Source organism: Hirundo rustica, chromosome 7 (assembly GCF_015227805.2).
Source record: "Hirundo rustica isolate bHirRus1 chromosome 7, bHirRus1.pri.v3, whole genome shotgun sequence".
In the NCBI taxonomy this organism is placed as follows: Eukaryota; Metazoa; Chordata; class Aves; order Passeriformes; family Hirundinidae; genus Hirundo; species Hirundo rustica.
In genome coordinates this window covers 1093725-1121566 of record NC_053456.1, presented here as the reverse complement: position 1 = coordinate 1121566, position 27842 = coordinate 1093725, and the positions used below count along the sequence as shown (strand labels likewise).

Here is a 27842-nt window from a genome sequence, read left to right as displayed (position 1 = left end):
CAGAGCGTCCTTTAAAAGGTCTTTTTTCTTTCTCCCTTCTTTTCTGTTTTTGTTTTTGTTTTGTTTTCCCCGTTTTCCTTTGTTGTTTTTTCCCCCTGTCTGTTCTCCCCCCAGGACCCCAACTATGGCTGGTGGCCTGTTTTCTATTGACAGGAGCTACTTTGAAGAGATAGGAACTTACGATGCGGGAATGGATATCTGGGGTGGCGAGAATCTTGAAATGTCCTTTAGGGTAATTCCTCTTTTCCTTCCTTTTCTTTTCCCCCCTTCCTCCAAAAAATTCCCCCCGTTTGTGCTGTGGTTCCTTCAAGGGAGCTCCTGCTTCAGCTCACGGGTGAAATGGAATTTTTAAAGTTTGGGGAAACGCCTCCTTGGGGTGTTTTTGGGAGTTTTTGCTGCATGGAATACTTTAATGCAGTGAGGGGGTTTGTCCCTCCCAAAATTCCGTATGTTTCAGTCGTTCCTTCATGGAAGAGACGAGGCGCCCAGTGGGAATTTGATATCAATTTATGTTAAAAAAAAAAAAAACAAACAAAAAAAAAACAAAAAACAAACAAACAAAAAAAACCACCTCACGAAAAAAAAACCAAAAAAACCCCCAAAACAAAAAAACCAAAACAAACAAACACACAAAAAACCCCAAAAAACCCCCAAAACCAACCAACAAACAAAAAAAACCCAAAAAACCCCCCAAAACACCAAAAAAACCCCCCAAAAAACAAACAAACAAACAAACCTAAAAAAACCCTTAAAATCGAGAGGTTTTGGGAATGGTGACATCACGGACTTGCAAGTTGTGGCTGGAATTCTGCGTCTGTGCCAGGGAAATTCCACCTCGTGCAGAAAACGCCGGAGTTCCTGCTGGGAGAGCTGTGAGCCACACCTCTGAGGGGAAATGCATCCAGTCACTGCCCTTTGGATAGAAGGGAAAAGTGGGAGATGGAGGCTGGGATGAGGAACGGTTGGAAAGGATGTTGGGAATGGCTCTGGACTCCTCGGGCGTTCCTCCGCCATTTCTGGAATTAGTGATGGGAATGGGAATCACCCCCAGGGTCCCTCTGGTACCCCCGGCACATCCTGGGAATGCCTTTTCCTCCTTTTTCCTGTCTCTGCCATTCCACCAGGACCATTGTCCTTGCCAGGAACCCCTTTGAAGCTTTTCTGGGAACAGATTTTTCCCAGGGAAGACCAGCTGGGAATTTGAAAGCTTTTCCAGGCCATTCCTGGGAACTGTAGTCGTTCCCTTTGCAGGAAAATCAAAGGCTTCAGTTCCCCTCCTGAGCCTGGATGCTTCAGATGAGGAGATTCCCACACTTTTTTGCTGTTTTGACTCCTAAAATTCCTCCTAGGATGTGCCAAGGCCCCTGTGCAGGAATTCTTTTCCTTGGTTTTCCGAGTTTTCCAGGAGATCCCTGGAGCAGGGCGTGCCAGGCACTGGTAAAGCATTCCAAGTGTGCCTTTCCCACCCTAAACCAGTGAATGGGATGGGAATAAATCGGGATATTGCCCTGGGAAGGCCAGGGATTCACCTGGCGCCGTTTATTGGGATTTAGAGCCTCTGGAAGGAAACCCAAGTGAAAATCCAGGGATATTTTGTGTGACTTTATCAGGGACATCCAAGGGTCCAAATCCCAGCTGAGGGAACAAATCCATGGGAAATTGGGAGCCAGGAGAGCTGAGGGGTCGGGGAGGTTCCTCCAGCTCCAAAGCTGCCCTCGTCCCATGGGATTTGGGAATATCTCCTGTCAGGAAAACCCTGGGAGCAAATCCTGGCTGGGCTTGGAGCGGGGCTCAGGGACGTTCCTGGAGCTGTTCTTACATCCAGGATTTGGTCACCAAAGGGAGGGAGGAGATTTGGGATCGGTTCAGAATAATACAGATAAATCCCAAAAAAGAAATAAATCCCGAAAAATAAATCAATCCCAAAAAATAAACCTGGCTGCCCCCACCCCCAAATTTTGTGAATTCCTGAATCCTCAAAAATGTTATCCAGTGCCTTTGCTTTCCCTGGATCATCTCTGTCTTGTCTGCGTCCCGATCCAGCATTATCCCAAAGAATAATTCAAAGCATTTCCAGCTTTTTTTGCTCTCAGAGGCATTTCCAGGAGGAGCATCCATGGGGTATAATTAGATTATTTTGGGAAAATCCATGGGGGTTTTTTTTTGGATGTTTTTCATTGCTAATGGGTCTTTAATGAACCCTTTTAGGAGTTATTAAAGTCTTTTAATTAGGGAAAAATGATAATAACTCCTGGAAGGGATTTCTGAAGGGATCTCCAAGGGTTTGCTTTGGCCGAGGAAAACCTGATTTGTTCCCCAAACTTTATTTCTATTGATGGAATTACTGACATTTCTAGTTTTCTGTTGAATTCTCCGAGCGGTTTTAGCCCGCTTGGAGAATGCCCTGAAAACTTGGTGCTCCGAAAGGAATTCCCACGGCTTTGGAAATGGAATTAAAAACAATGTGGCCATCAGAAAATAAATTCCTTCAAGGTTATTCCTTAGGATAAGGATATTCCTCAGGATAATCCAGGCAGGGCTGGGAAAGGGAATGTGAGCTCTGAGCGGGGTGGGATTTATTTGGGATCAGGGAAAAGGGGATTTCCCCAGGGGTGTGACAGTGGAGTTGTTCTGATCTCCGGGATCCCTGCGAGAGGAAACGGACGAGGAGCAGGAAGGGTTAATTCCTTTGGAATCCAGTCAGAATCAGCTGGGAGAGAGAGCTGGGAATGTTCCCCTGGAGCAGGGAAGGATCCAGGCAGAGCTCAGAGCTCCTGGAGGGGCTCCAGGAGAGCTGGAGAGGGGCTGGGGACAAGGGCTGGAGGGACAGGACACAGGGAATGGCTCCCACTGCCAGAGGGCAGGGATGGGTGGGAGATTGGGAACTGGGAATTCCTGCCTGGGATGGAATTCCCAGAGCCGCTGTGGCTGCCCCTGGATCCCTGGCAGTGCCCAAGGCCAGGCTGGAATACTCTGGGACGGAGGGAGGTGTTCCTGGATGGATTGGGATGGGATTTAATGCCCTTCCCAACCCAAACCTTTCCACAATTCCCTGGAGTCACAGCAGCGAGGGATGAATGCATTCCATAGTCTTTGTGGGGAGCAGATCCCTGAAATCCCACAATTCTTAGGCGGGATGGGAACTTCTGGAAAGCAGTCACGTTCCCGGGGAGTATCCCAGAAGGTTGATTTGTTTGGGATTTTTTAAAAAGACTGGAAAATTCCTTTTCCGTATGAGAGGGTGCAGGTTCCCCCACATCCAATCCCAGCTGGCACAGGGAGCAGATTGCTCCAAGGAGAGCCAAAAATTGGGCTGGAAAAGTCTCCAGGAACAGAGATGTTTAAAAATGATGGCATGGGAGGAATTTCCTGCCAGCTGGAATGGGAAAACAGCACGGGAATGCTGGGATTTGGGATGGAGGGCACCTCAGGTGGTGTGTCCTCCTTCCTGGCGCGTCCAGTTATTCCCAAATAGCTCCATGAGCGCATCCATGGTGAATATTTTGGGATTTCTTCCCTGCTGTATTGTTGGGGTTATTCCCGGATTTTTCCGTGAACACATTCCTGGTGTGTAGTTGGGGTTTATCCCACACTATGAGGCTGCTCTGGGAATACATTCCTGGTGTATATATGGCGTTATTCCATGGAATTCTATCTGTGGTTATTCCGTGGAATTGTTTGGGGTTATTCCATTCAATTATCTGGGGTTATTCTGTAGAAATATTTGGGGTTATTCCATGCTCCCGGGTTGCTCCATGAGCACATCCCAGGTGAATATTTGGGGTTTATTCCCTGGTGTGTATTTGGGGTTATTCCATGGTTTTATTTGGGGTTATTCCAAGGAATTATTTGAGGCTATTCCATGGTTTTATTTGGGGTTATTCCATGGAATTATTTGGGGTTATTCCAAGGAATTATTTGAGGTTATTCCATGGTTTTATTTGGGGTTATTCCACGGAATTATTTGGGGTTATTCCATGGAATTATTTATTCAGTGCTCCCAGGTTGCTCCAAGAGCACATCCCAGGTGAATATTTGGGATTTATTCCCTGGTGTATATTTGGGGTTATTCCATGGTTTTGTCTGGGGCTACTCCATGGTTTTATTTGGGGTTATTCCATGGTTTTATTTGGAGTTATTCCATGAAATTCCATGGAGTCATTTGTTCCGTGCTCCCAGGTTGCTCCATGAGCACCTCCCAGGTGAATACTTGGGATTTTTCCGTGTTCCCTCTGGAATTCCTCGTCAGCCCCATCCCGAAGTTCCCCCTGAGTCCCCGAGCAGTTATCCCCGGGATATTTTGCTGCTGCTCCCACGGAACCCATCCCTCCTGGTTCTCATGGAATTCTGGGAATGGAGGGAGCCCTAATTAACAAAATCTGCCTTGGTTGCCATGGGAACCGCGTCAAGGAGCTTTAATTCCAGGGTTTCACCAGAGCTCCCGTTTAAAACTCCCAAAAAACCCAGGGATTTAACACCAGGAGGGGCCCGGAAGTCAAATAATTGTAATGAAATAATCCAAATAAAAAGCTGAAATAATCAAAATATTTCAAATAGATCATTGAAATTAAAGCAATTTGAAACAGGCAATTGAAATAAATATTTGGGATAAATAATTGAGATAAAAATTCGGAACTGAAATAGTTGAAATAAATGTTTAACGTAAATAGTTGAAATAAATATTTAACGTAAATAGTTTAAAAAATTAAATAATTAAATTAATAATTAAAAGTATTTATTAATTAATTAATAATTAAAATAAATAATTGAAATAGATAAATGAAGTAAATAATCGCAATAATTAAGATAAAGAATTAAAATAAATAATTGAAATAGATAAATGAAGTAAATAATCGCAATAATTAAGATAAATAATTAAAATGTTTAAATTAATGAAAATAAATAATTGAAATAAATAATTTGGATCCTTCTGGCTCCTTGGGAGGAGGCTAAGTCCCATCCCTGAGGATTTGAAAGCTGTGGATTGAGGACGTGGATCAGTGGTGGACGTGGTTAACATTGGACTCAGTGATCCTGGAATTCTTTTCCAAGCTAAATAATTCCAGGATTCCCAGCCTTTCTCACTCCGCAGTGATCCAGCAGCAGAATTTGTTCTTTTACTTAACCCCCAAAGTTCTAAATTCCGGAATTCCGCCATGTCTTGTGTTATTCCCGAGCACAGATTTTGGCTCCGGCACTGGAAAGGGAAAATTTTCCATCTGGGAAAAGTTCCCCGCGTCGTCTCCCTCATCTGTAATGGAATTTTTTGGGATTTCACCAGCACATGAGGCAGGGAACACACCCTGAATTCCTGAATTTCACCTCAGAGGCTCTGGAATTTTATATATTTATATATACATGTATAAAAAATATATAATATATAAACATATTGTATAAATATACATGTAAAGTATATTATTTAAAATATATTGTAATGGATAAATTATATATTTTTATATACATATATAATATGTATAAATAACTGTATATCAAAATATATTTTAAAAATTATGTATATTTATGAGTTTGTGGGTAGAAGTTCTGCTCTGCTCCTTTAAATATTACGCAATCACGGAAAATCCATGAATCCATTAGGGAACGACGCCTTTCCCAGCAGGATGGGGACTTCTTTGTGCTCCAAGGACACAAATCCAAGTGACCCATTCCCATCACTTCCACTCTGGGGAAGAGCCGGAAAAATCCAGTCAAAATTGTCTTTATTGTTCTCTGGAGCATGGCTGGGCCCGAGCTCCATGGATTTTGGGGAAGAGCAGGAAAAATCCAGTTAAAATTGTCTTTATTGCTCCTTGGGCTGTGGCTGGGCCTGAGCTCCATGGATTTTGGGGAAGAGCAGGGAAAATCCAGTCAAAATTGTCTTTATTGCTCCTTGGGCTGTGGCTGGGCCTGAGCTCCGTGGATTTTGGGGAAGAGCAGGGAAAATCCAGTTAAAATTCTCCTTTTCTTCTTAGAAAATTCTCCTTTTCTTCCATAGAATTCCTGTGCGGTGGAATGTGCTGTGAATTCCGGAGTGTCCTTTAAAAAGTCCTTTCTCTCCCATTAAACTCCCAAACTATCCCGACTGGATTTGAACTGAGGCCCAAAATCCCACCCACTTTGCCCTCACGTTTGTTGCCACCCAGAGCCGAATCCCTGAATTTTCCCCTCAAATTCCCTCAAAATCCTTGATAAATTGGGTGGGGACACAGGATATCAACCCCAGCTGGATTTGGGATCGTTTTCCTGCAGGTTTTCCACGTTTCCCACAGCAGATCTGGCAGTGCAGGGGCTCCCTGGAGATCGTCACCTGTGGGATGTGTTTTCCAAAAATTCCCTGAAATTTCCCTGCAAATTCCATTGAATCCCCTTGAAGTCCCTGATAAATTGGGTGGGGACACAGCTCCCAGCATTTCTGGGATTCTACTGGATTTGGGGCTGTTTTCCCCGATATTTTCCACATTCCCATGGCAGATCTGGCAGTGCAGTGGCTCCCTGGAGATCGTCACCCGTGGGATGTGTTTTCCAAAATTTCCCTGAAATTTCCCTTCAAATTCCCTTGAAATCCCCTTGAAATCCCTGATAAATTGGGTGGGGACTCAGCTCCCAGCATTTCTGGGATTCTGCTGGATTTGGGGCTGTTTTCCCCCACATTTTCCAGGTTCCCATTGCAGATCTGGCAGTGCGGGGGCTCCCTGGAGATCATCACCTGTGGGACGTGTTTTCCAAAATTTCCCTGAAATTTCCCTTCAAATTCCCTTGAAATCCCTGATAAATTGGGTGGGGACAAGCTCCCAGCATTTCTGGGTTTCTGCTGGATTTGGGGCTGTTTTCCCCAATATTTTCCACATTCCCATGGCAGATCTGGCAGTGTGGGGGCTCCCTGGAGATCGTCACCTGTGGGACGTGTTTTCCAAAATTTCCCTGAAATTTCCCTTCAAATTCCCTTGAAATCCCTGATAAATTGGGTGGGGACACAGCTCCCAGCATTTCTGGGATTTTGCTGGATTTGGGGCTGTTTTCCCCGATATTTTCCAGGTTCCCATGGCAGATCTGGCAGTGCGGGGTCTCCCTGGAGATCATCACCTCTGGGACGTGTTTTCCAAAATTTCCCTGAAATTTCCCTTCAAATTCCCTTGAAATCCCTGATAAATTGGGTGGGGACACAGCTCCCAGCATTTCTGGGATTCTGCTGGATTTGGGGCTGTTTTCCCCCACGTTTTCCACGTTCCCGTTGCAGATCTGGCAGTGCGGGGGCTCCCTGGAGATCGTCACCTGCTCCCACGTGGGACACGTTTTCCGCAAGGCCACTCCCTACACGTTCCCGGGAGGCACCGGCCACGTCATCAACAAGAACAACCGCCGGCTGGCCGAGGTGTGGATGGACGAGTTCAAGGATTTCTTCTACATCATCTCCCCGGGTACGGCCGCGGCTGGGATCGGCTGGCGGTCTGGAAGGCGTCCTGGAAAAACGGGGAGCTGGAAACGGGAGGTGTCGTGGAGCTCTGGAGTGGTTTGGGGTGGGAAAGTCCTCCGAGATATTTGAGTCCAAGAATTCCCAGCACTGCCACCTCCACAGGGCTGGGAAATCCCTGCAAGGGTGGGGATTCCACCTGAGCACCTTTTCCATGGAGGAATTGTTCCCCAAATCCACCCTGAGCTCCCCTGGCCCAGCCTGAGGCCGTTCCCTCTCCTCCTGTCCCTGTTCCCTGGAGCAGATCCCAAATCCCCCCGGCTGTCCCCTCCTGTCAGGGAATTGCAGAGAGGGAAAAGATCCCTCTGCATCCTCCTTTTCTCCAGGCTGAGCCCCTTCCCAGCTCCCTCAGGAATTCTCCAGCCCCTTCCCAGCTCCCTCAGGAATTCTCCAGCCTTTTCCCAGCTCCCTCAGGAATTCTCCAGCCCTTTCCCAGCTCCCTCAGGAATTCTCCAGACCCTTCCCAGCTCCCTCAGGAATTCTCCAGTCCCTTCCCAGCTCCCTCAGGAATTCTCCAGCCCCTTCCCTGCTCCCTCAGGAATTCTCCAGCCCCTTCCCAGCTCCCTCAGGAATTCTCCAGCCCCTTCCCAGCTCCCTCAGGAATTCTCCAGCCCCTTCCCAGCTCCCTCAGGAATTCTCCAGCCCCTTCCCAGCTCCCTTCCCTGGCCAAGCTCCAGCCCCTCAGGGTCTCTCTTGTCAGGAGGAACCCAGGTTTTCCCTAAAATCCCCAGGGGATCAATGGGAAGGACAGCAGAGGTCCCAGCACGGAGAGCAGGAAGCCTTTGGAGAACAACACCTGGAATTTTCTTCCCCACCTGTGGCAGGGAGCGCCCGTGCACTATGGAAGTGTCGTTGCTATTTTGCTGTGGGATAAATCTTCCCGTTTTCCCATCTTCAGACTTCCTTCCCAGTGAAATTCCGTGGTGGAGTCAGTTTCAGTTTTCCTGCCAAGTCGATAATATCCGTGTGAGCTTTGTGCTGCTTCCCCTGCACGATTTCCTGGTGTTATCCCTCACCTGTTCCAGCTGAATTCCTGCTGCTCCTGGACTTTGCTTCTTCCAGGGGTTCAAGATCATCAGGAACCAGCACCTAATTCCAGCCGGGAAGAATCTCTGGGATTCTGCTTTTGGAATCCCCCTTCTCCTGTGACTGCACAGGTTGTGCTCGTAGAATATTCCCAGCCCATCCTGGAAATCCCTTAACAAGCTGGGAAATTTAAATTTTAAAAATTCTGTGCTCATTTTAAGTGCCCAATAACGGTGTAAAATATATTCTATTATATATATATTTATGGATCTCTCCCTTATGGATTTCGTCCCACCAATTTTTGAGGAAGCTGTTCCTTTAAAACAGAAAAGTTAGGATGAAATGCCAGCCTGCTTTTTATGTTTATTGTGAGGTTATTCCTTGTTTTTCCATGAGGAAAAACTGTTCTTCTCTTCTGGAAGGAGCCCAGATCAGCTGGAATTCTTCCTCCTAGAAGTACCCTCTCCTCTTCCCACTTACACATTCCCAGGATTTCATATAGAATTCCAACAAAGAACCCTTGGAGAAAACTGGATTGCAGGGAAAGGCTGGAATTAGGTCACTGCCAGCGACAAGGGTTTGTAATCCAAAATTGCAGTCGTGTGGAAAAATTTGGGAATAGATGGTCTTTGTATTCCCTGATCTCTTCCCAAGTTATTTATTAATATCTGTATTAATTAATCGATAAACTATAATGAGATGATTCCCCAGCATTAGGAATCAAAGGGGGGAGAAAGGGCAATAAAATGAACATTTTCATGGAAACTCTCCACGAAAAGAAGTAGGAAATAATAGAATTTTTTTTTTTTAATAGGGCATTCCTAAATATAAAAAAACCTATTCCTGAATATTTTTAATCTGCTCTTTGATCCTTTCCCCTTCCTAATAATGAGGAGAATGGAGCTCTCGGGATAATTCTCTGGGATAACAAAGGAATTTGCCTGGAATTTGCCTGTTGGTAATGAGGGCTCTGTTATCCGTGGCACAGCCTCATCCCCCAGCTCCTCTGGGAGCTGATTCATCCCTGAGATCCCTGAGATCCCAGCAGAGAGGAGCCGGGGGCTGCTCCCAGTGGGAAATTGTTCCCGGCATAATAAGGGCCACACCTCCTAATTACATCCCAAATTAAAAGTCTGGAGCGATCCGGTTCCCTGGGAAAATGGAATTCTGCTGGAGGAGAGCCCAGCTCTAATTTTTGGGATCTCGAGCGTGTTTTTAATTGGCGCCTTCTCCTATTTTTGTGTGGATAGTGAGGGAGTCTTTATTTGTGCTGGGATGAGTCAGGAGCCAGAGTTTTTAACAAATCCACGCTGGATTTAAAGGAAACCAAGGAAAAAAAAAAAACCCAAAGCAGTGAGGAAAAATCCCGTTTTGGGTTTAGTGTGACCCTGGATTAACGAGGAGCCGGAGTTTTCCTTGGGAAGAGCCTGGCTCAGGGCCTGCAGATAATTCGGGAGGGTTTCAGAAATCCCAGAAATCCTGGATACGCTTCAAATGGGATTAAAGGAGAGAAAGGAAATGGGTGAATCTGGAATCTGGGAGCTGCTGCGTGTGGGCCGGTCCCAGCCTGGGTCAGGTGGGGCTCAAACGATCCTGGGAGAGGAAACCGGGAGGGATTTTCCTCCTAAATCACAGCAAATCCTCACAATTGTCTGGCTGCAAAAAAAGCCTCTTCCCTGCCTGCGTGCGAGGGCAAAATGTGGGATTGGGATCCTCTCTGGGAACACAAACTGTGCCCAAAATATTCCCTCCTCAGCCACTGGTTTCCAGCAGTTCTCCTTCCCTCCTTCCCTCCTTCACTCCTTCACTCCTTCCCTCCATCCATCAGGAGCTGGTGGCTCTGAGCTGGTTTGGAACTGGAATCTCGGTGTGTGTGTGGGCATCAGCAGGAATTTCCCCATGGAAAGGGAGCTCAGGGCTTGGAAGTGCCCAGGGAGGTTTGCAGTGCCCATCCCTGGAGGTGTCCCAGGAATTCCTGGAGGTGGCACTCAGAGCTCTGGGCTGGGAACAAGGTGGGATCATGGGGCACAGCTGGGACTCCATGACCTTGGAATGCTTTTCCAGCCTCAGTGATTCCATGAAAACCTTGTGTCCTGATCCTGCTGATGCTCACCCGTGCCTGGCTCCTTCTCTTCTCCTTCGGGACCTTTTGTGGTGTCTGGAGATGGACACAAAGAGTGAGAAGAGCCATGGGATTCTCCAAGGAAATCCAGCTCAGGTGCTGGCCTTGGACACTTCCAGGGATCCAGGGGCAGCCACAGCTTCTCCGGGAATCTTTGCCAGGGCCTCCCCACCTTGTCAGAGTTATTCCTGTCAGGAGAGTGCAGGGAAGAGTGGTTTGTTAAAACGGGAAGAGATTCCTTTGTGATTTTGGAACATGAAGAAATCAAGGAATTCTGCGCTCCCGCCTTCCCAGATTGACAAAGGGAAGAAAAAGGATCGTTTTCCAAGCGTTTCGCTTGGCTCCATTAATGAGTTAATTAATAAATTAATTGCACGCCTCCGTGGGGAGGCAGCCACTCATCCCTCACATCCTGCTGCTCCCAATCCCAGCTCACGGCTTGGAATCAGGAATCAGGAATCAGGAGGAGCGGGCGGCGGCTCCGGGGTTTTCCCGAACAGGGATGCTTGACGCGCTCTCGTGTCGCCATTCCAGGGGTGGTGAAGGTGGATTACGGAGACGTTTCCGTCAGGAAGGCGCTACGGGAGAGCCTGGGCTGCAAACCCTTCTCCTGGTACCTGGAGAACGTCTACCCCGACTCGCAGATCCCGCGGCGCTACTACTCCCTGGGAGAGGTACGGGCCCGGCACGGGATCCACCGGGAACGCGGGAAAACGGGGAGGGCAGGGAGGCAGGAGTGCTGGGAAGCGGTGGAGAAGGGAAAGCAGTGGAGAAGGGAAAGCAGTGGAGGAAAAGAAGGGAACCAGTGGAGAAAAGGAAGGAAACCAGTGGAGGAGAGGAAGGAAATCAGTGGAGAAAAGGAGGGAAACCAGTGGAGAAAAGGAAGGGAACCAGTGGAGAAGGGAAACCAGTAAAGGAAAGGAAGGAAATCAGTGGAGAAAAGGAAGAAAATCAGTGGAGAAAGGAAGGAGACCAGTGGAGAAAGGAAGAAAATCGGTGGAGAAGAGGAAGGAAAGCAGTGGAGAAAAGAAACCGGTGGAGGGAAGGAAGGGAACCAGTGGAGAAGGGAAACCAGTAAAGGAAGGAAAGAAAACCAGTGGAGAAGGGAAACCAGTGGAGGAAAGGAAGGAAACAAGTGGAGAAAAGGAAGGGAACCAGTGGAGAAGAGGAAGGAAACCAGTGGAGAAGAGGAAGGGAACCAGTAGAGAAAGGAAGGAAAGCAGTGGAGAAGGGAAACCAGTGGAGGAGAGGAGGGAAACCAGTGGAGAAAAGAAACCAGTGGAGAAAGGGAAGGAAATCGGTGGAGAAGAGAAGGAAACCAGTAGAGAAAGGAAGGAAAGCAGTAGAGAAAAGAAACCAGTGGAGGGAAGGAAGGAAACCAGTGGAGAAGGGAAACAATAAAGAAAGGAAAGCAGTGGAGGAAAGGAAGGGAACCAGTGGAGAAAGGAAGGAAAGCAGTGGAGAAGAGAAAGGAAACCAGTAGAGAAAGGAAGGGAACCAGTGGAGAAGGGAAACAGTAAAGAAAGGAAAGAAAACCAGTGGAGAAAAATCAGTAAAGGAAGGAAACCAGTGGAGGAAGGAAACTGGGAAGTGAAGCCGACCAGGAATTGCAGGAAACCAGGAATTAAAGGAAATGGATCCGTGCAGGAAGGCTGGAGTACAACAATCCAGTAAGTAACGCGAGAACTGGAAAGCCGTAAGTGAAGGAAACCAGTAACTACAACAGAGCAGGAAGTCTAGGAAAGCGGGAAAACCAGGGAATAAAGGAAACCAGGAAGGACTGGAAAGCAGGAAGCAAAGGAAAGCAATCTCACGGGTAACCGGTAACTACAACAAACCAGCAGGTAAAGAAAACCAGGAAATCCAGGCAACCAGGAAGGGATAAAAACCAGGAAATAATGGAAACCAGTAAATAAAGGAAACCAGTAAATAATGGAAAGCAGTAAATAAAGGGAACCAGTAAGTAAAGGAAACCAGTAAAAACGGGAAAACAGTAAATAAAGAAAACCAGTAAGAGCAGGAAACCAGAAAATAAAGGAAACCAGTAAATAAAGAAACCAGTAAATAATGGAAACCAGTAAATAAAGAAACCAGTAAGAACAGAAAACCAGTAAGAACAAGAAGCCATCAAGAACAGGAAACCAGTAAAAACAGGAAACCAGTAAATAAAGGAAACCAGTAAAAACAGGAAACCAGTAAATAATGGAAACCAGTAAATAAAGGGAACCAGTAAATAAAGGGAACCAGTAAGAACAGGAAACCGGTAAATAAAGGAAATCAGCAATGCAGGAAACCAGTAAATAAAGGGAACCAGTAAATAAAGGAAACTGGTAAAGAATGGAAACCAGTAAGAACAGGAAACCAGTAAGTAAAGGAAACCAGCAAATAATGGAAACCAGTAAATAAAGAAACCACTAAGAACAGGAAACCAGTAAATAAAGGAAACCAGTAAGGACTGGAAACCAGTTAGTAAGGAAAACCAGTAGGTACAAGGAACCAGTAAAACCTGTAAGTGAAGGAAACCAGTTGTACAGGAAAGCAGGAGCTGTCCAGAGCCAATGGATCCATTCCCAAGGGATGAGGTGGCTTTGGAGCCAGGACTCAGGTGCTGGAGTTCTCTTCTTGTCTCTTACTCCTCTTGATTTCTTATCTCTCTTTATTTCCCCTTTTTTTGAGTCCTTTTCAAGGAGGAGTTGCTGTTCCGAACGCATTCCCTCTCCTTAAAAATCTCCCTTTAAATCCATTTTAAATCCGAGTGTTCACCAGGCAAATTTGTCTCCCAAATGGAGCAGGAGATTGGAAGAGTGAAGTTTGGGATTGATATTTTGACACAATGAATGTGGAGCCCTTGAGGGGAGCATTCCATCATCATTTATTGCTTAGAAAGAGACTAAAAATGGCTTTTTTTTTGATTGTTTTGTTTTTTTTCCAAAGAAATGTTTGTTCACTGAGTGTTTTCCAGCCTGGAGCTGAGGATCAGGGACATTCCTGGTAATCCCAAGGCTCTGGGACCACCAGGGGCTGGAATTTTCTTTCAAATTCAACTAATTCAACTAAAAATATTAACCTTGAGTCATTCCTACGCTGCCTTTTAAAAGCTCCAGAATGGGTTGATTTGATTTGATTTGATTTGATTTGATTTGATTTGATTTGATGATGGAATAACAATCCTGGAACAACACTCCGAGGAACAAATGGCGCTTTTTTTGGCATCCAGGGAAGTGATTTCCCATTGAATTCTGCCATTGTCGGCAGGAATAAAAGGCGCTGGAGGATTCCAGGTTTAATCCTGCCAAAATAAAGGGAAGTGGGGGATTTCCGGCGAGGAAAGGGGATTGTCTGGGGAATGTCAAATAAAGCGGGATTGTGCCACGCTGTCAGGCCGGAAAATGGGATGAGAAAGGCAGAAAATAGCGATTAAAACACCTGATTTGTGCAGTGTGGCCCCGGTTTCCATGGAAACAGCAGCTCAGGCAGGAGCTGGGAATTAAAGCCCTGCTCGGCTGTTCCAGCGGAGCAGGAAAAGGGAATTGCGGCCTCAAAGCCCAGGCGGCGGCAGAGAAATGGGGAATTTTCAAGGCGTTGGAAGTGCAATTTTTTTGGCCGTTTTCCCGCCTTTCAGGAGAGGTTTGGGCAGGATTTGATCCGGCCAAGCTGGAGCGGCATCATTAGGCCATAAATGATCCGTGTCCTGCCCCGGACGGCTCCTCCTGGGCTCAGATCCAAGGAAAAAAATGGTGCGAATCGAAGGTGAGCGGCACCAGGCCCCAAACTGCATTTCCCAAGTGGATATTTTGTTTTTTTCTGGGGTAAACAGAGGGAAAAATAAAGAAAGATTCCGACAGATTTGGGATAATCAGCCTGAATTCCCTCATGGGCGTGGAATGCTGAGAGGTGTCCGTGACCATGGATGAGCTTCGGGGGCCGCTTCCGACCCGAGCCATTCCATGGCTGTTTGGGAATGGGATCTGTTCACAAGTCGCAGCTTTCTGCACAAATCTGGAAGCGTTTTAAGGAATATTTTCACCTCTCTCCTCCCTCCAGATCAGGAATGTTGAAACCAACCAGTGCTTGGACAACATGGGCCGCAAGGAGAACGAAAAAGTGGGATTTTTCAACTGCCACGGCATGGGAGGGAACCAGGTAAATAAAAACAGGGAGAAGCGGCTGATTTGTCCAGGAATTCCTCTGGAATATTTTAGATTCTGTTTTGGATTTTGTATGATATCAGAACAATCCATGAAAAGTCCAAAACATTTTCGTTTTCGAGCTGGAAGGATTTTAAGAGGACTCAGCCATTTTCTTCAATTTCAGCGCCAGATTCCGGGGGGAATGTTGGTGCATATCCATGGGAAGTATCCCAGTGAATATATGAATCCATTTAATAATAAATCTGACATTCCAGACACGAACATTAGGAAATTTGATCAGGGATTTGAACTTAATTTTCGTAAAAATGAAACGGGCGGGAATCTCCATAAACCCGGCTGGATCCAGCTGCTCTGAATGCGGGTAGGGAAAATAAATATCCAGGATATTCGTGGAAGTTGAGTTCTTTGGTGGAATTCCAGTAGTGGGGGCCTGGGGTGTTTTCATTTAGAGGGGCTGGAAAGGGAGTGGAAAAGCGGATGGAATTCTTGGTCTTGTGACAAATGACTCTGGCTTGATTGGAATAAAATTTGCATATCCCAGTGGATATTCAAATATCCGGATGGGGTTTGGGATGTAAATTATAATTAGGGGACTTTTAAGCGTATTTTAAATGAATTCTGTTTTAATTAGTTACAATCTTTCGTTGTTTATGTGTGGAATTTTCCGGGGGGTGGTGCCAGCCTGGCGCGGTCACAATTCCCTGGTAGCTCTGGTGTTCCAGACGCCTGCTCCTGGCCGCATTCCTGGTGGGAAAGGCTGGGATGCTCCGTGTTCCCGTCCCTGGTTTATCCTGGAGGTTCATCCCAACTCCTGCCATCTCCTCCTGTCGCTTCCTCCATCCTCACCGGAGATTGGCCTCATTCCGCTGCTTTTTGGCTTGGAAAGCTGTTCCCTGCCCCTGAATTCCAGTGGATTTCTCCAGCAAAAATCCTTTCCATTCTCCTGAATTCCAATGGATTTCTCCAACGGAAAACCTTTCCCTTCCCCTGAATTCCAATGGATTTCTCCAATAAAAAACCTTTTCCCATCTGTATTTCCAATTGATTTCTCCAATGGAAAACCGTTCCCTGCCCCTGAATTCCCATGGATTTCTCCAATGGAAAAACCTTTCCCATCTTTATTTCTAATGGATTTCTCCAGTTGAAAACCTTTCCCTTTCCCCAGAATTCCAATGGATTTCTCCAATGGAAAAACCTTTCCCTTCTCTTAAATTCTGATGGATTTCTCCAATAAAAATCCTTTTCTTTTCCCTGAATTCCAATGGAAAAACCTTTCCCTTCCCATGAATTCCAATGGATTTCTCCAATGGAAAAACCTTTCCTGTCTTTATTTCCAATGGATTTCTCCAATGGAAAGCCTTTCCATTCTCCTATATTCCGAAGGATTTCTCCAATAAAAATCCTTTCCCTTCCCCTGAATTCCAATGGATTTCTCCAATGGAAAACCTTTCCTTTTCCCTGAATTCCAATGGAAAAACCTTTCCCTTCCCCTGAATTCCAGTGGATTTCTCCAGTGGGAAAACCTTTCCTTTCCCCTGAATTCCAATGGGTTTCATCAATGGAAAACCTTTCCCTTCTCTTAAATTCTGATGGGTTTCTCCAATAAAAATCCTTTCCTTTTCCCCGAATTCCAATGGAAAAACCTTTCCCTTCCCATGAATCCCAATGGATTTCTCCAATGGAAAACCTTTTCCCTTCTCTTAAATTCTGATGGGTTTCTCCAATAAAAATCCTTTCCTTTTTCCCTCAATTCCGATGGATTTCTCCAATGTGAAAACCTTCCCCTGAACTCCGATGGAAGGCTCCAGCTCCCGAGCCAGCCCGGGGTCGCTCCCAGCCCTTTTCCGTCCTCTCTGTGCTCCAGGTGTTTTCCTACACGGCGGACAAGGAGATCCGCACGGACGACCTGTGCCTGGACGTGTCGCGGCTCAACGGCCCCGTGCTGATGCTCAAGTGCCACCACCTGAGGGGAAACCAGCTCTGGGAATACGACGCCGAGGTACGCGGGGCTGGGAATGGGCCGGGCGCAATCCCGCATCCCCGAGGCCGGAAAAGAGCTCCGAGGTCATGGAGCTGTGCCCGATGATCCCACCTTGTCCCCACCTTGTCCCCAAGTGCCAGCTCCAGGAATTCCTGGGACACCTCCAGGGATGGGCACTGCAAACCTCCCTGGGCACTTCCAATCCCTGAGTTCCCTTTCCGTGGGGAATTTCCCCCCCAGTGTGCAAAAATGGGATTTCAGGCTCCTTTTCCATCGCTGCCCTGAGGGGTTTGGAGCTGTGGGGGAACACGGAATGTTCCCAGCCCTGGGGCTGGCTGGGATGGATGTTCAGTTCTGGGAAAAGCCTTTGGGATTCTGGAGTTCAGGATCCCAAAATGAGGATGGAAAAGAGCTCTGAGGTCATGGAATCCAAACTGTGCCCGATCCCACCTTGTCACAACCCAGAGCCCTGAGTGCCACCTCCAGGAATTCCTGGGACACCTCCAGGGATGGGCACTGCAAACCTCCCTGGGCACTTCCAGTCCCTGAGCTCCCTTTCCAGGAAGAATTCTCCCCCAATGTACAAAAATGTGATTTTAGGGCCGTTCAGGCTCCTTTTCCATCGCTGCCCTGAGGGGTTTGGAGCTGTGGGGAACACGGAATGTTCCCTGCCAGGAGGGGCTGGGGCAGGGACCCTTCTGTGCTGGGGCTGGCTGGGATGGACGTTCCCTTCTGGGAAAAGCCTTTGGGATTCTGGAGCTCAGGATCCCAGAATGAGGATGGAAAAGAGATCTGAGGTCATGGAGCTGTGCCAGATCCCACCTTGTCCCCAAGTGCCACCTCCAGGAATTCCTGGGACACCTCCAGGGATGGGCCCTGCAAACCTCCCTGGGCACTTCCAAGCCCTGAGCTCCCTTTCCATGGGGAAATTCCTGCTGCTGTCCACCCTGAGGCTGGAAAAGCCCTCCCAGGTCATCAATTCCAAGCTCTGCCCCATCCCCAGCTTGTCCCAGCCCAGCCACATCCAGGAGTTCCTTGGACACCTCCACCCTTCCTGCCGGGAAGGCTGGAATTCTTCCAACAAAATACACACAGGGAACGTGCTGGTTTTTCCCTGAAACTGGGGCGAATTTCCCAGGAATTGCGTAAAACCCAGCTCGGCCATGAGATGGAGCTCCTAAAGCAGGAATGCTCCGTGTTCTTTATGGCATCTCCGAGGACTGGCTGCTTGTTCTCCTGGAAAACATCCCATTTATAAATCCCTGGATTTATTGAGCAAGTCTTGTCATTACCAATTTACCTTGGAATATTCAGATTTCAGCTGCCCCTTTTCCCTCTCATTTCATTATTGCCATTAATTAAACGTTTATTAGTGTATTATTAGCCTCCAAACATTCATAATATCCAGGATTTTTTTTTTCCCAAGAAAACAACCAGTTGTGATATTCCAATTTTTTTTTTTTGTTTTGTTTTTTTTCCCAGAGAAACAATTCCAGGGTATTTCCTGAATCCGTTGTATTAATTAATTTGATTTTCCAGTGGAATTACACTGATTATTCCTTTCCTTGCTGATTCAGGAATTGCATGGAGAGATTTTTGGGTGATTTTTAGGAATTTTTAGGAATTCTGGCTTGGCAACGGACAACAGGACATGAAATAATCCTAAAAAGGATTTCTCTGAGGGATTTTCGTGGAATTTTTCGACAATTTCCTGCTATTATTAATTTTTAAAATAATTTTCTGATTTAATTTGTGGGATTTAAAGACTGAATAAATTCCAGGCTCCCGGGCCTGGTGATTCCCGTTGTGACATCCAGGAAAATCTCTGGATGTGGAGAGGGGTGAGATCCTGGGACGTGACACGCACGAAGGAATCCAGGGGAAAAAAATTAGGTTGGAAATGTGTCAGAGCTGATAAGAAGGATTTTAATTCCTTGTGGATGGACGATGATGTCAGGGTTTATTCCTGAAAAATTCCTCAGGGTTTATTCCAGGGCTGCCAGAGCTCCAGGAGTGTTTGGAGAGGATGGGATTGTTGGGATATCCTGGCAGGGCCAGGGGTTGGATCAATGATCCCTGTGGATCCCTTCCCGCTCGGAATTCCATGATTTTTTCCTGGGTAATTGCCGTTGTTTGTCCCCAATCCTGGTGTCTGCGCAAAGCTGTGGAATTCCCATCCAGGGAGAGCTGAGGGGCTGCACAAAAAATGTTCCTTGGATCCCTGACTCCGCTTTTCTTCTGTCTCCCCTTCCCTCAGTATTTTGGGAAATGGGAATATGACTTTGAGGTAAGTCTGGTGCAATCCCTGTGCCAAATCCCGACCCCTGGAATAGCTCCTGTAGCAGTGCCCTCGCTCTCTGCTTCTCCATAGCTGCTGCTCCAACATTCCACAGCTTCCCAATTCCCTGAGCCAGGCTGGGAGAGCTGGGAATGTTCCCCTGGAGAAGGGAAGGATCCAGGCAGAGCTCAGAGCTCCTGAGGGGCTCCAGGAGAGCTGGAGAGGGGCTGGGGACAAGGAATGGAGGGACAGGACACAGGGAATGGCTCCCACTGCCAGAGGGCAGGGATGGGTGGGAGACTGGGAACTGGGAATTCCTGGCTGGGATGGAATTCCCAGAGCAGCTGTGGCTGCCCCTGGATCCCTGGCAGTGTCCCAGGCCAGGCTGGAATACTCTGGGATGGTGGGAGGTGTCCGTGCCCATGGCAGGGGTGGATTGGGGTGGGATTTAAGATCTTTCCATCCCAAACCCTTCCATGTATCCCTGTGCCAGGAAAAGCCTGCTCAGATTCCCACATTCATGTTTATCCCCATGTGAGGAATCTGCTTCCTTTGGATATTTGACATCCTGTAAACACCAGAGAGAATTCCAAGTCCTTTTACTTACGGACCTCTGCTTTCCTTGGAAATATCCATGGACCGGAGGGAATGGGGAGCGCTGATCCGGAGCGATCCAGCCCTGCTGTCCCTGCCCCTGACTCCAAGGGACATTCCTGGGACACTTGGCCCCGGTATTTTTAGTGGCTCCTTTATCCCCACTTCACTTTTTCCATTCCCAGTCCAAAAACATGGAAGAGGAGCGGGGGGTGAGGGGCAGGGATGCGGGGAGAGCATTCCAGCTGCTCCAGCCCCGGGTACCTCAGGGATGGGGTGGGAAGAATTTAGGGAAGTGGAAGCTCCCCTTCATCTCACCCCACGTGGAATTGGCACCGGAAAAAGAAAAGCTGGAATTGTGGTTGGGGGAAAAAAACCCCAAACTCATGAATATTTAATGAATTCTGGTTTTAATTGGGTGATTCCCAAATGGGATTCAGGGTGGGTTGTGCAGGAAAAACCCCATCTCTGCCTGGGTCTTTCCAATGGGGAATTGCAGCAATCCAAGAGAGAACGGGATTGGGATCCACCATCCACTCTGGATCATGGGAATGATCCATGGGCAAGGTGCTCTCAAGAGCGAGGTGGAAGTTTTGGGGTTTTTGCCTGGAAAACTCCATCTCTACCTGGATCTTTCCAATAGGGAATTGCAGCAATCCAAGAGAGAACGGGATTGGGATCCACAATCCACTCAGGATCATGGAAATGATCCATGGGCAAGGTGCTCTCAAGGGCAAGGTGGAAGTTCTGGGATATTTCTGCCTGGAAAACCCCATCTCTGCCTGGAACTTTCCAATGGGGAATTGCAGCAATCCAAGGGAGAACAGGATTGGGAGCCACACTCTGCTGGATCATGGGAATGGTCTCAAGAGCAAGGTGGAAGTTCTGGGATATTTCTGCCTGGAAAATCCAATCTCTGCCTGGGCCTTTCCAGTAGGGAATTGCAGCAATGCAGGCGTAGAGAGAACGGGATTGGGATCCACAATCCACTCAGGATTATGGGAATGATCCATGAGCAAGGTAGAAGTTTTGGAATATTTCTGCCTGGAAAACTCCATCTCTTCTTGGATCTTTCCAATGGGGAATTGCAGCAATCCAGATGTAGAGAGGACAGGATTGGGATCCACAATCCACTCAGAATCATGGGAATGATCCATGGGCAAGGTGCTCTCAAGAGCGAGGTGGAAGTTTTGGGGTTTTTGCCAGGAAAACCCCATCTCTACCTGGATCTTTCCAGTGGGGAATTGCAGCAATCAAGGGAGAACGGGATTGGGATCCACGCTCTGCTGGATCATGGGAATGGTCTCAAGAGCAGAGAGGAAATTTGGGGATATTTCTGCCTGGAAAACCCAGTCTCTGCCTGGGCCTTTCCAGTAGGGAATTGCAGCAATCCAAGAGAGAACAGGATTGGGATCCACCATCCACTCAGGATCATGGAAATGATCCATGGGCAAGGTGCTCTCAAGAGCAAGGTGGAAGTTTTGGAATATTTCTGCCAGGAAAACTCCGTCTCTTCCTGGGTCTTTCCAATGGGGAATTGCAGCAATCCAAGGGGTTGGAGCAGCGGGATTGGGAGCCACACTCTGCTGGATCTTGGTCTCAAGAGCAAGGTGGAAGTTTTGGGGTTTTTGCTAGGAAAATCCCATCTCTGCTTGGATCTTTCCAATGGGGAATTGCAGCAATCCAGGCGTAGAGAGAACAGTATTGGGATCCACAATCCACTCGGGATCACGGGAACGGTCTCAAGAGCAGGGAGGAGATTTTGCCTGGAATTAAATCCCAGTCCGTGAATTCCACCCCCGCGCATTCCCGCTCCGTCCCCGCCGCATTCCCGGCCCGTCCTCCATCCGCCATTCCCGGTTTATCCCGCCGGCTCTCCCCGCCCTGCGCTCGGCCGTTCCCGCTGAGCGTTCCCGGTTTTCCAGAGGCGCACGTTCCTGCACATCATCACGCAGTCGTGCCTGACGCTGGGCAGGATCGAGGACGGCTCCGAGGGCCCCACGGTGGAGGCCTGCGACGGGAGCCCCCTGCAGACATGGATCCTCAGGAATTATTCCCGCCTGGAAGTCTTTAGGAAGGTTTATTCCAGCCCCACTGATTATTTCCTGTAGGGGCGTTGGCGTTGCAAGGGAATCTGGGATGTGCTGGGGTAAGGAATTCCCGAAAAAAAGTCTCCCTGCTCCGGGCTCTGCCGGAGGAGCGCGGAGTTTCTGTCTTGTTTTATTTTTGGGGGGGGTGAAAAGTTTTTATATTTTTTAAAAATTTTTTTTTTTTTTGGCGGTTTCGAAAATGTTCGTTTTTCGTGGAATTAGTAGATTTTAATGGAATTTTACGAGAATTTTTCACAAGCTTTCCCGCAATGTTTTCATGGTTTCGTGTAATTTTTTCGTACAATTTGCATAAATTTTTCCATGAAACTTCGTAAAATTTTCGTTGGATTTTCATGGATCTTTTGTAGAATTTTCGTGGAATATCTCATAATTTTTCCTAGAATTTGATGGAATTTTTCATAGAATTTTATTAGAATTTTCATAGAATTTTTTCATTGAATTTTCATGGATCTTTTCTAGAATTTTCATAGAATATCTCATAAATTTTCCCTAGAATTTGGTAGAATTTTTCATAGAATTTTATTAGAATTTTTCATAGAATTTTTTTGTAGAATCTTCATAAAATTTTATTAGAATTTTCATAGATTTTTTTTCATAGAATTTTTAATGGAATTTTGTTTGATTTTTTAAAATGGAATTTTCATAGAATTTTTGTAGAATCTTAATAGAATTTGGATAGAATTTTCATAAAATCTAATAGAACTTTTCCACAGAATTTTGACAGAATTCAATCAAATTTTTCATTTGACAAAATAGAATTTTTCATACCAAAGTTTTCTATAAAACAAGACAGAAGATGATTTATTTATTTTATATATTTTAATATATTTTATATTTATATATATATTTTTTATATATAGAACAGATGTTTAGTGTTAGTTCTTCTTAGTTCTTAGCAATTATTAGTCACTAGTAATTTTTATTCTAAATTAGTATTAGTTTTAATTAATTTTGGATTAATTAAATTCCCTTGATCTCTCGCTGTCACCGTGACTGTTCCAACCTGCGGGAGCTGAAGATTTGGTTCCTATTCCAAGATGTAAAAATAATTCCAGTTGCAAAAGATTTTCTCAAAAAGTTTCAGCATTCCCTAGGATTTTCCACAGGATTTTCCACAGAATTTTAGGAGAATTTGGGTTTTTTAAATAGATTTTTTTCCTATAATTTTCCTGGAATTTTTGTTGTTCAGTGGAGTAGCACGAGGAGATGGGTGGAAATTCCTGGTTGGAATTTCCCAGTGATTTAGTTGGAACACCAGGAAAAAGCCTTTTAAAATACATATATATTTGAATTTATATATATAAGTATTTATTTTATCTTTTATTTATATATAAAACTAAAATATATGGAAATATAGTAGATATTACCTATTAAATTTCCACTAATAAACACCAGTATATGTTTATTATGTAATATATCAATATAATGATATATTTCCAAAAAAATAAATTATTATCTAGAAATATTATAAATAATGAACATAAATGGTGTTTATGAGCCCTGAGAAATGTGGAAATAATTCCTGATTTTCCCTCAGTTAAGAGAATGATTTTTTAAATTTTATTTTAAATTATATTTTATATTATTCTCTGCTATATTATTTTTATATCATCTTACATTTTATATTATGCTCTATATTATTTAACACATTTTTAGTCACTTAAATTTTGTATTATTCTATATTACTTTTATACGGTAGGTAATATATTTTATAGTAATCTCTATTATATTATTTTATATATTATTTTATATTATGTATAGTTTTTATTTTATATTATTTTCTCCCTTATATTTATTTATTTTATATGATTTTTTAAAAATTATAATATCAATATTTATCCTCCTGGGTGAGCCCAAGCCCTGGAGCAGCTCCCACCATTCCAGCCCCTCTATCCCTAAGCAGATCCCAAGCTTTGGGCTGTTTGGGATGAATTTTGGGATTCATTCCTCCTTTCTCCCCTCTCCTGAGGGCTCCGAGATTTTCCTGCCCATCCTGGTTTTCCCTCTTTGTTCCCTCGCCATAAAAATCGGGATCTGCTCCAGGGGCTGATCTGCAGGCAGGATTTCCACCCTGAAATTCCCCATTCCCGGGATTTTCACCCTGAAATTCCCCATTCCCAGGATTTCCACCCTGAAATTCCCCATTCCCAGGATTTCCACCCTGAAGTTCCCCATTCCCAGGGTTTCCACCCTGAAGTTCCCCATTCCCAGGATTTCCACCCTGAAGTTCCCCATTCCCAGGATTTCCACCCTGAAGTTCCCCATTCCCGGGATTTCCACCCTGAAATTCCCCATTCCCGGGATTTCCACCCTGAAATTCCCCATTCCCAGGATTTCCACCCTGAAGTTTCCCATTCCCAAGGGTTTTGGGAGAGCTGGGAATGTTCACCTGGAGAGGGGAAGAGTCCAGAGAGCAGGGCTGGATGGGAGTTTGGGAACTGGGAATTCCTGGCTGGGAGGGGGGTGGGGCCCTGGCACGATCCCAGGGAATGACTGGGAACACTCCCGGCTCAGCTGGGGCTGACCCTGCCTGGTGTTTATTTGAGGACAGAATTCCCTGGTTTAACTTCCCGGGATTTCTCTGGGGGTTTGTTCTCCCAGTGGAATTCGTTTTGCGTCCTCCCAATTCCCCCATCCCTCGGGAATGCGGTGGGATCGGAAGGGGCGTCCCAGGGAGGAGCGTTTCCGTGGAATACCGAGCAAAAACGATCCCACCGGCGGCAATCCCTGCGCTGGTCCCGAACATTCCAGGTGGCCGTGGAGTCCAAACCCACGGATGCTGTGCCGTGGGAACGCAGGATCCCGTGTCACCGGGACACACAGAGCGGTCACACGCAGACAAGAGATTTTCACAGGGGTGCTTCTGATCCAGCTTCCAGCTGAGAGAGCAGAGAGAAGAGAGCCCTTTGTTTATTTTTTTACTTTTTATACATTTGTGGGTCCAGCAGAAGATTGGCTTTTTGGGGTTTCCACCCCTCAGCCTCAGTGGCCAGACCAACTGTCAGTTACAATTGTTTTCAGGTTAGAAATATGCAAACAAAGGACAGGGAATGAAAAACAAAGGATTTGTTTATGTTACATCTGTGGGAAAAAGGTAGAAAACTGCTCTGAATATTGTACAATAACTAAAAAGATCTGACTCCATTTATGAAAATCAAAAGGCTAATAAAGAAACTCAGAAAAACCAGGGTAACACCCCTTGTGTCACCGAGACACACACAGCAGCCACACGCAGACAAGAGGTTTTGCAGGGCAGAGGTTTCTCCGTCCACCTCAAAGCTGAGTCCAGGCTGAGAGAGAGCCTCTTTGTTTATTTCTTACTTTTTATACAATTGTGGGTCTAGCAGAAGATTGGCTTTTAGAGTTTTCACCTCTCAAGCCAACTGGCCAGACCAATTGTCAGTTACAATTGTTTTCAGGTTAGAAATATGCAAAGGACAGGGAATGGAAAACAAAAGGATTTATTTATGTTACATGTGTGAGAAAAGGTGAAAACGGCTCTGAATATTGTACAGTAACTAAAAAGATCTGACTCCATTTATGAAAATCAAAACCAGGCTAACACCCTCGGAGCGGTTTTCCCTTTGCTCAGGGATCTGTTGGCTCGGAGCAGGCCGGAGCTCCACGCCACCGCCAACCCCGGCCCGGAGTGCCGGGGGATCGTATTGCCCGGCCGGAATCCCACGGGAGCGCCGGGTTTCATCGGGAATTCTCTGTGTTCATCCCGTTGCAGAAGCTCACCCTGCGGCACCTGAACAGCAACCAGTGCCTGGCGGAGCCGTCGGAGGAGGATCGGCTGGTGCCCTCCATGCGGGAATGCGGCGGCGGCCGCGCCCAGCAGTGGCTGCTGCGCAACACCACGCTGGCGGCCTGACCCCCGCCACGCTTCCCGCTTTTCCCGCCCTCTCCCGGGGCCGCCGCCGCGCCCTCGGACCCCTCGGAGCCGTCTGACGCTGGAGGAGTTGGGATGTGCAGGCGTCGGTGTCACCGCGGAGAGGCGGCCCGGCCTCAAGGCCCCGCGGCAGCAGCTGGAGCCGGGAGCTGTCCCGGGATGGGCTGGGCTCGCCTGGAGATCCCGGAGGAGGTGCCGGAGGAGGTCCCGGAGGAGGTCCTGGAGGAGATCCCAGAGGAGATCCCGGAGGAGGTCCTGGAGGAGATCCCAGAGGAGGTCCTGGAGGAGATCCCAGAGGAGGTCCTGGAGGAGATCCCAGAGGAGGTCCTGGAGGAGATCCCAGAGGAGGTCCTGGAGGAGGTCCCGGAGGAATCCTGGAGGAGATCCCAGAGGAGGTCCTGGAGGAATCCTGGAGGAGATCCCAGAGGAGGTCCCGGAGGAATCCTGGAGGAGATCCCAGAGGAGATCCTGGAGGAGGTCCTGGAGGAGATCCCAGAGGAGGTCCCGGAGGAATCCTGGAGGAGATCCCAGAGGAGGTCCCGGAGGAGTCCTGGAGGAGGTCCGAGAGAAGGTCCCGGAGGAGATCCCGGAGGATCTTGGGTGTTCTCTCGTGCCCAGCGGGATTTGACAGCACCAAAGCTTCCTGGGTTGTCCCGGGAGAAAATGGGATCTGGTGTTGGGAAAACCAGGCCAAGACTGCCCTTCACCAGGAATTCCAACAGAAGATGCCACAGGAGACGTGGGAATGCTGAGGGGAAGGAGCGGCACTGGTGGGAGTTCGGAGTGGCACGGAGGGAGCTGTCCTCTCCTTCCATGGGGATGGAGCTGTCCCTTCCATGGGGATGGAGCTGTCCTTTCCATGGAGATGGAGCTGTCACTTCCATGGGGATGGAGCTGTCCCTTCCCTGGGGATGGAGCTGTCACTTCCATGGGGATGGAGCTGTCCTTTCCATGGGGATGGAGCTGTCCTTTCCATGGAGATGGAGCTGTCACTTCCATGGGGATGGAGCTGTCCCTTCCCTGGGGATGGAGCTGTCCCTTCCATGGGGATGGAGCTGTCCTTTCCATGGGGATGGAGCTGTCCCTTCCCTGGGGATGGAGCTGTCCCTTCCATGGGGATGGAGCTGTCCCTTCCATGGGGATGGAGCTGTCCTTTCCATGGAGATGGAGCTGTCACTTCCATGGGGATGGAGCTGTCCCTTCCATGGGGATGGAGCTGTCCCTTCCATGGGGATGGAGCTGTCCTTTCCATGGGAATGGAGCTGTCCCTTCCCTGGGGATGGAGCTGTCCTTTCCATGGGAATGGAGCTGTCCCTTCCATGGGGATGGAGCTGTCCCTTCCATGGGGATGGAGCTGTCCCTTCCATGGGGATGGAGCTGTCCCTTCCATGGGAATTAAACTGTCCCTTCCATGGGGATGGAGCTGTGGCCGGACCTTGGGCTCAGGGGACACCTGGAAGGACCAAAGCTGAGACCTCTGGAGGTTGGAAGGTCTCCATCCCTCCATCCCAACACATCCATGGATCCCTGCATCCCACCGGGCCGCAGCTCTGTCCCTGGATCCACGCCCAGCTCTGCCCCCAGGGGCTTCCACTCCCTGAGGAATCACGGAATCCTTTCTGGTTTTAGGCATCTGGGGGCTCAATCCTTTCGTTGGTGTTCCCAAAATTTAGGAATTGGGGGGCTCAATCCTTCTGTGGCTGTTCCCAAAGCGCTGCTGGCCCTCGGGAGCTGCTTCCAGCTGGGATGTGGGGACAGGGGCGTTCCTGGAATGTGCTGGGGACGTTCCTTTGGGAGCCACCCCAATTGCAGCTGTGGCCCTCTGGGCTGGGATTTTGGGAATTCTCACTGCCCAGAGGGTTCAGGAGCCTGAAATCCCAGGACAGCGGGATCCCAGCACGGGTAAGCGGGGAAACGTTTCCCGGGATTTCCCTCACAATTCCCCAAAAACCTCTGTAAATGCACTGGGTCATTAAAAATGCCGGTATTTTCTGTATCCTGCTCTGGTGGATCTGGATTCATCCCGGGGTTTGTGGGTGCGCTGTGATTTACAGAGGATACTTCCAGCGTTAGATGGGAAGCAGGAGGGAGTTAATTGGGAAGGGGACTGCTGGAATATCCTGGATTCGCTGGGATTGGGGGCTCATCCCCAGCCTCCTGCCCAAATATTCCTGCTCCTCATCCTCCAGTCTCCCCGGAAACACAAAACGTAGCTCAGA

General features: G+C 47.5%; 1 protein-coding gene across 3 annotated transcripts in view; it reads left to right on the top strand.

Annotated features, from left to right (window-relative positions):
* The window catches only part of GALNT13 (polypeptide N-acetylgalactosaminyltransferase 13), a 43113-nt gene extending 15494 nt beyond the window's left edge, over positions 1-27619 (top strand). For 2 of the 3 annotated variants that reach the window (XM_040070251.2, XM_040070252.2), the window contains exons 6-11: positions 115-232; positions 7235-7415; positions 11151-11290; positions 14661-14759; positions 16632-16766; positions 25465-27619. In XM_040070251.2, the coding sequence (XP_039926185.1) occupies positions 115-232; positions 7235-7415; positions 11151-11290; positions 14661-14759; positions 16632-16766; positions 25465-25605 (814 nt within the window). In that variant the 3' untranslated portion in view covers positions 25606-27619. The remainder of the gene's footprint in view (positions 1-114; positions 233-7234; positions 7416-11150; positions 11291-14660; positions 14760-16631; positions 16767-25464) is intronic. The other variant, XR_005701758.1, reaches the window with a different exon arrangement.
* The last annotated feature ends 223 nt before the right edge of the window (positions 27620-27842 follow it).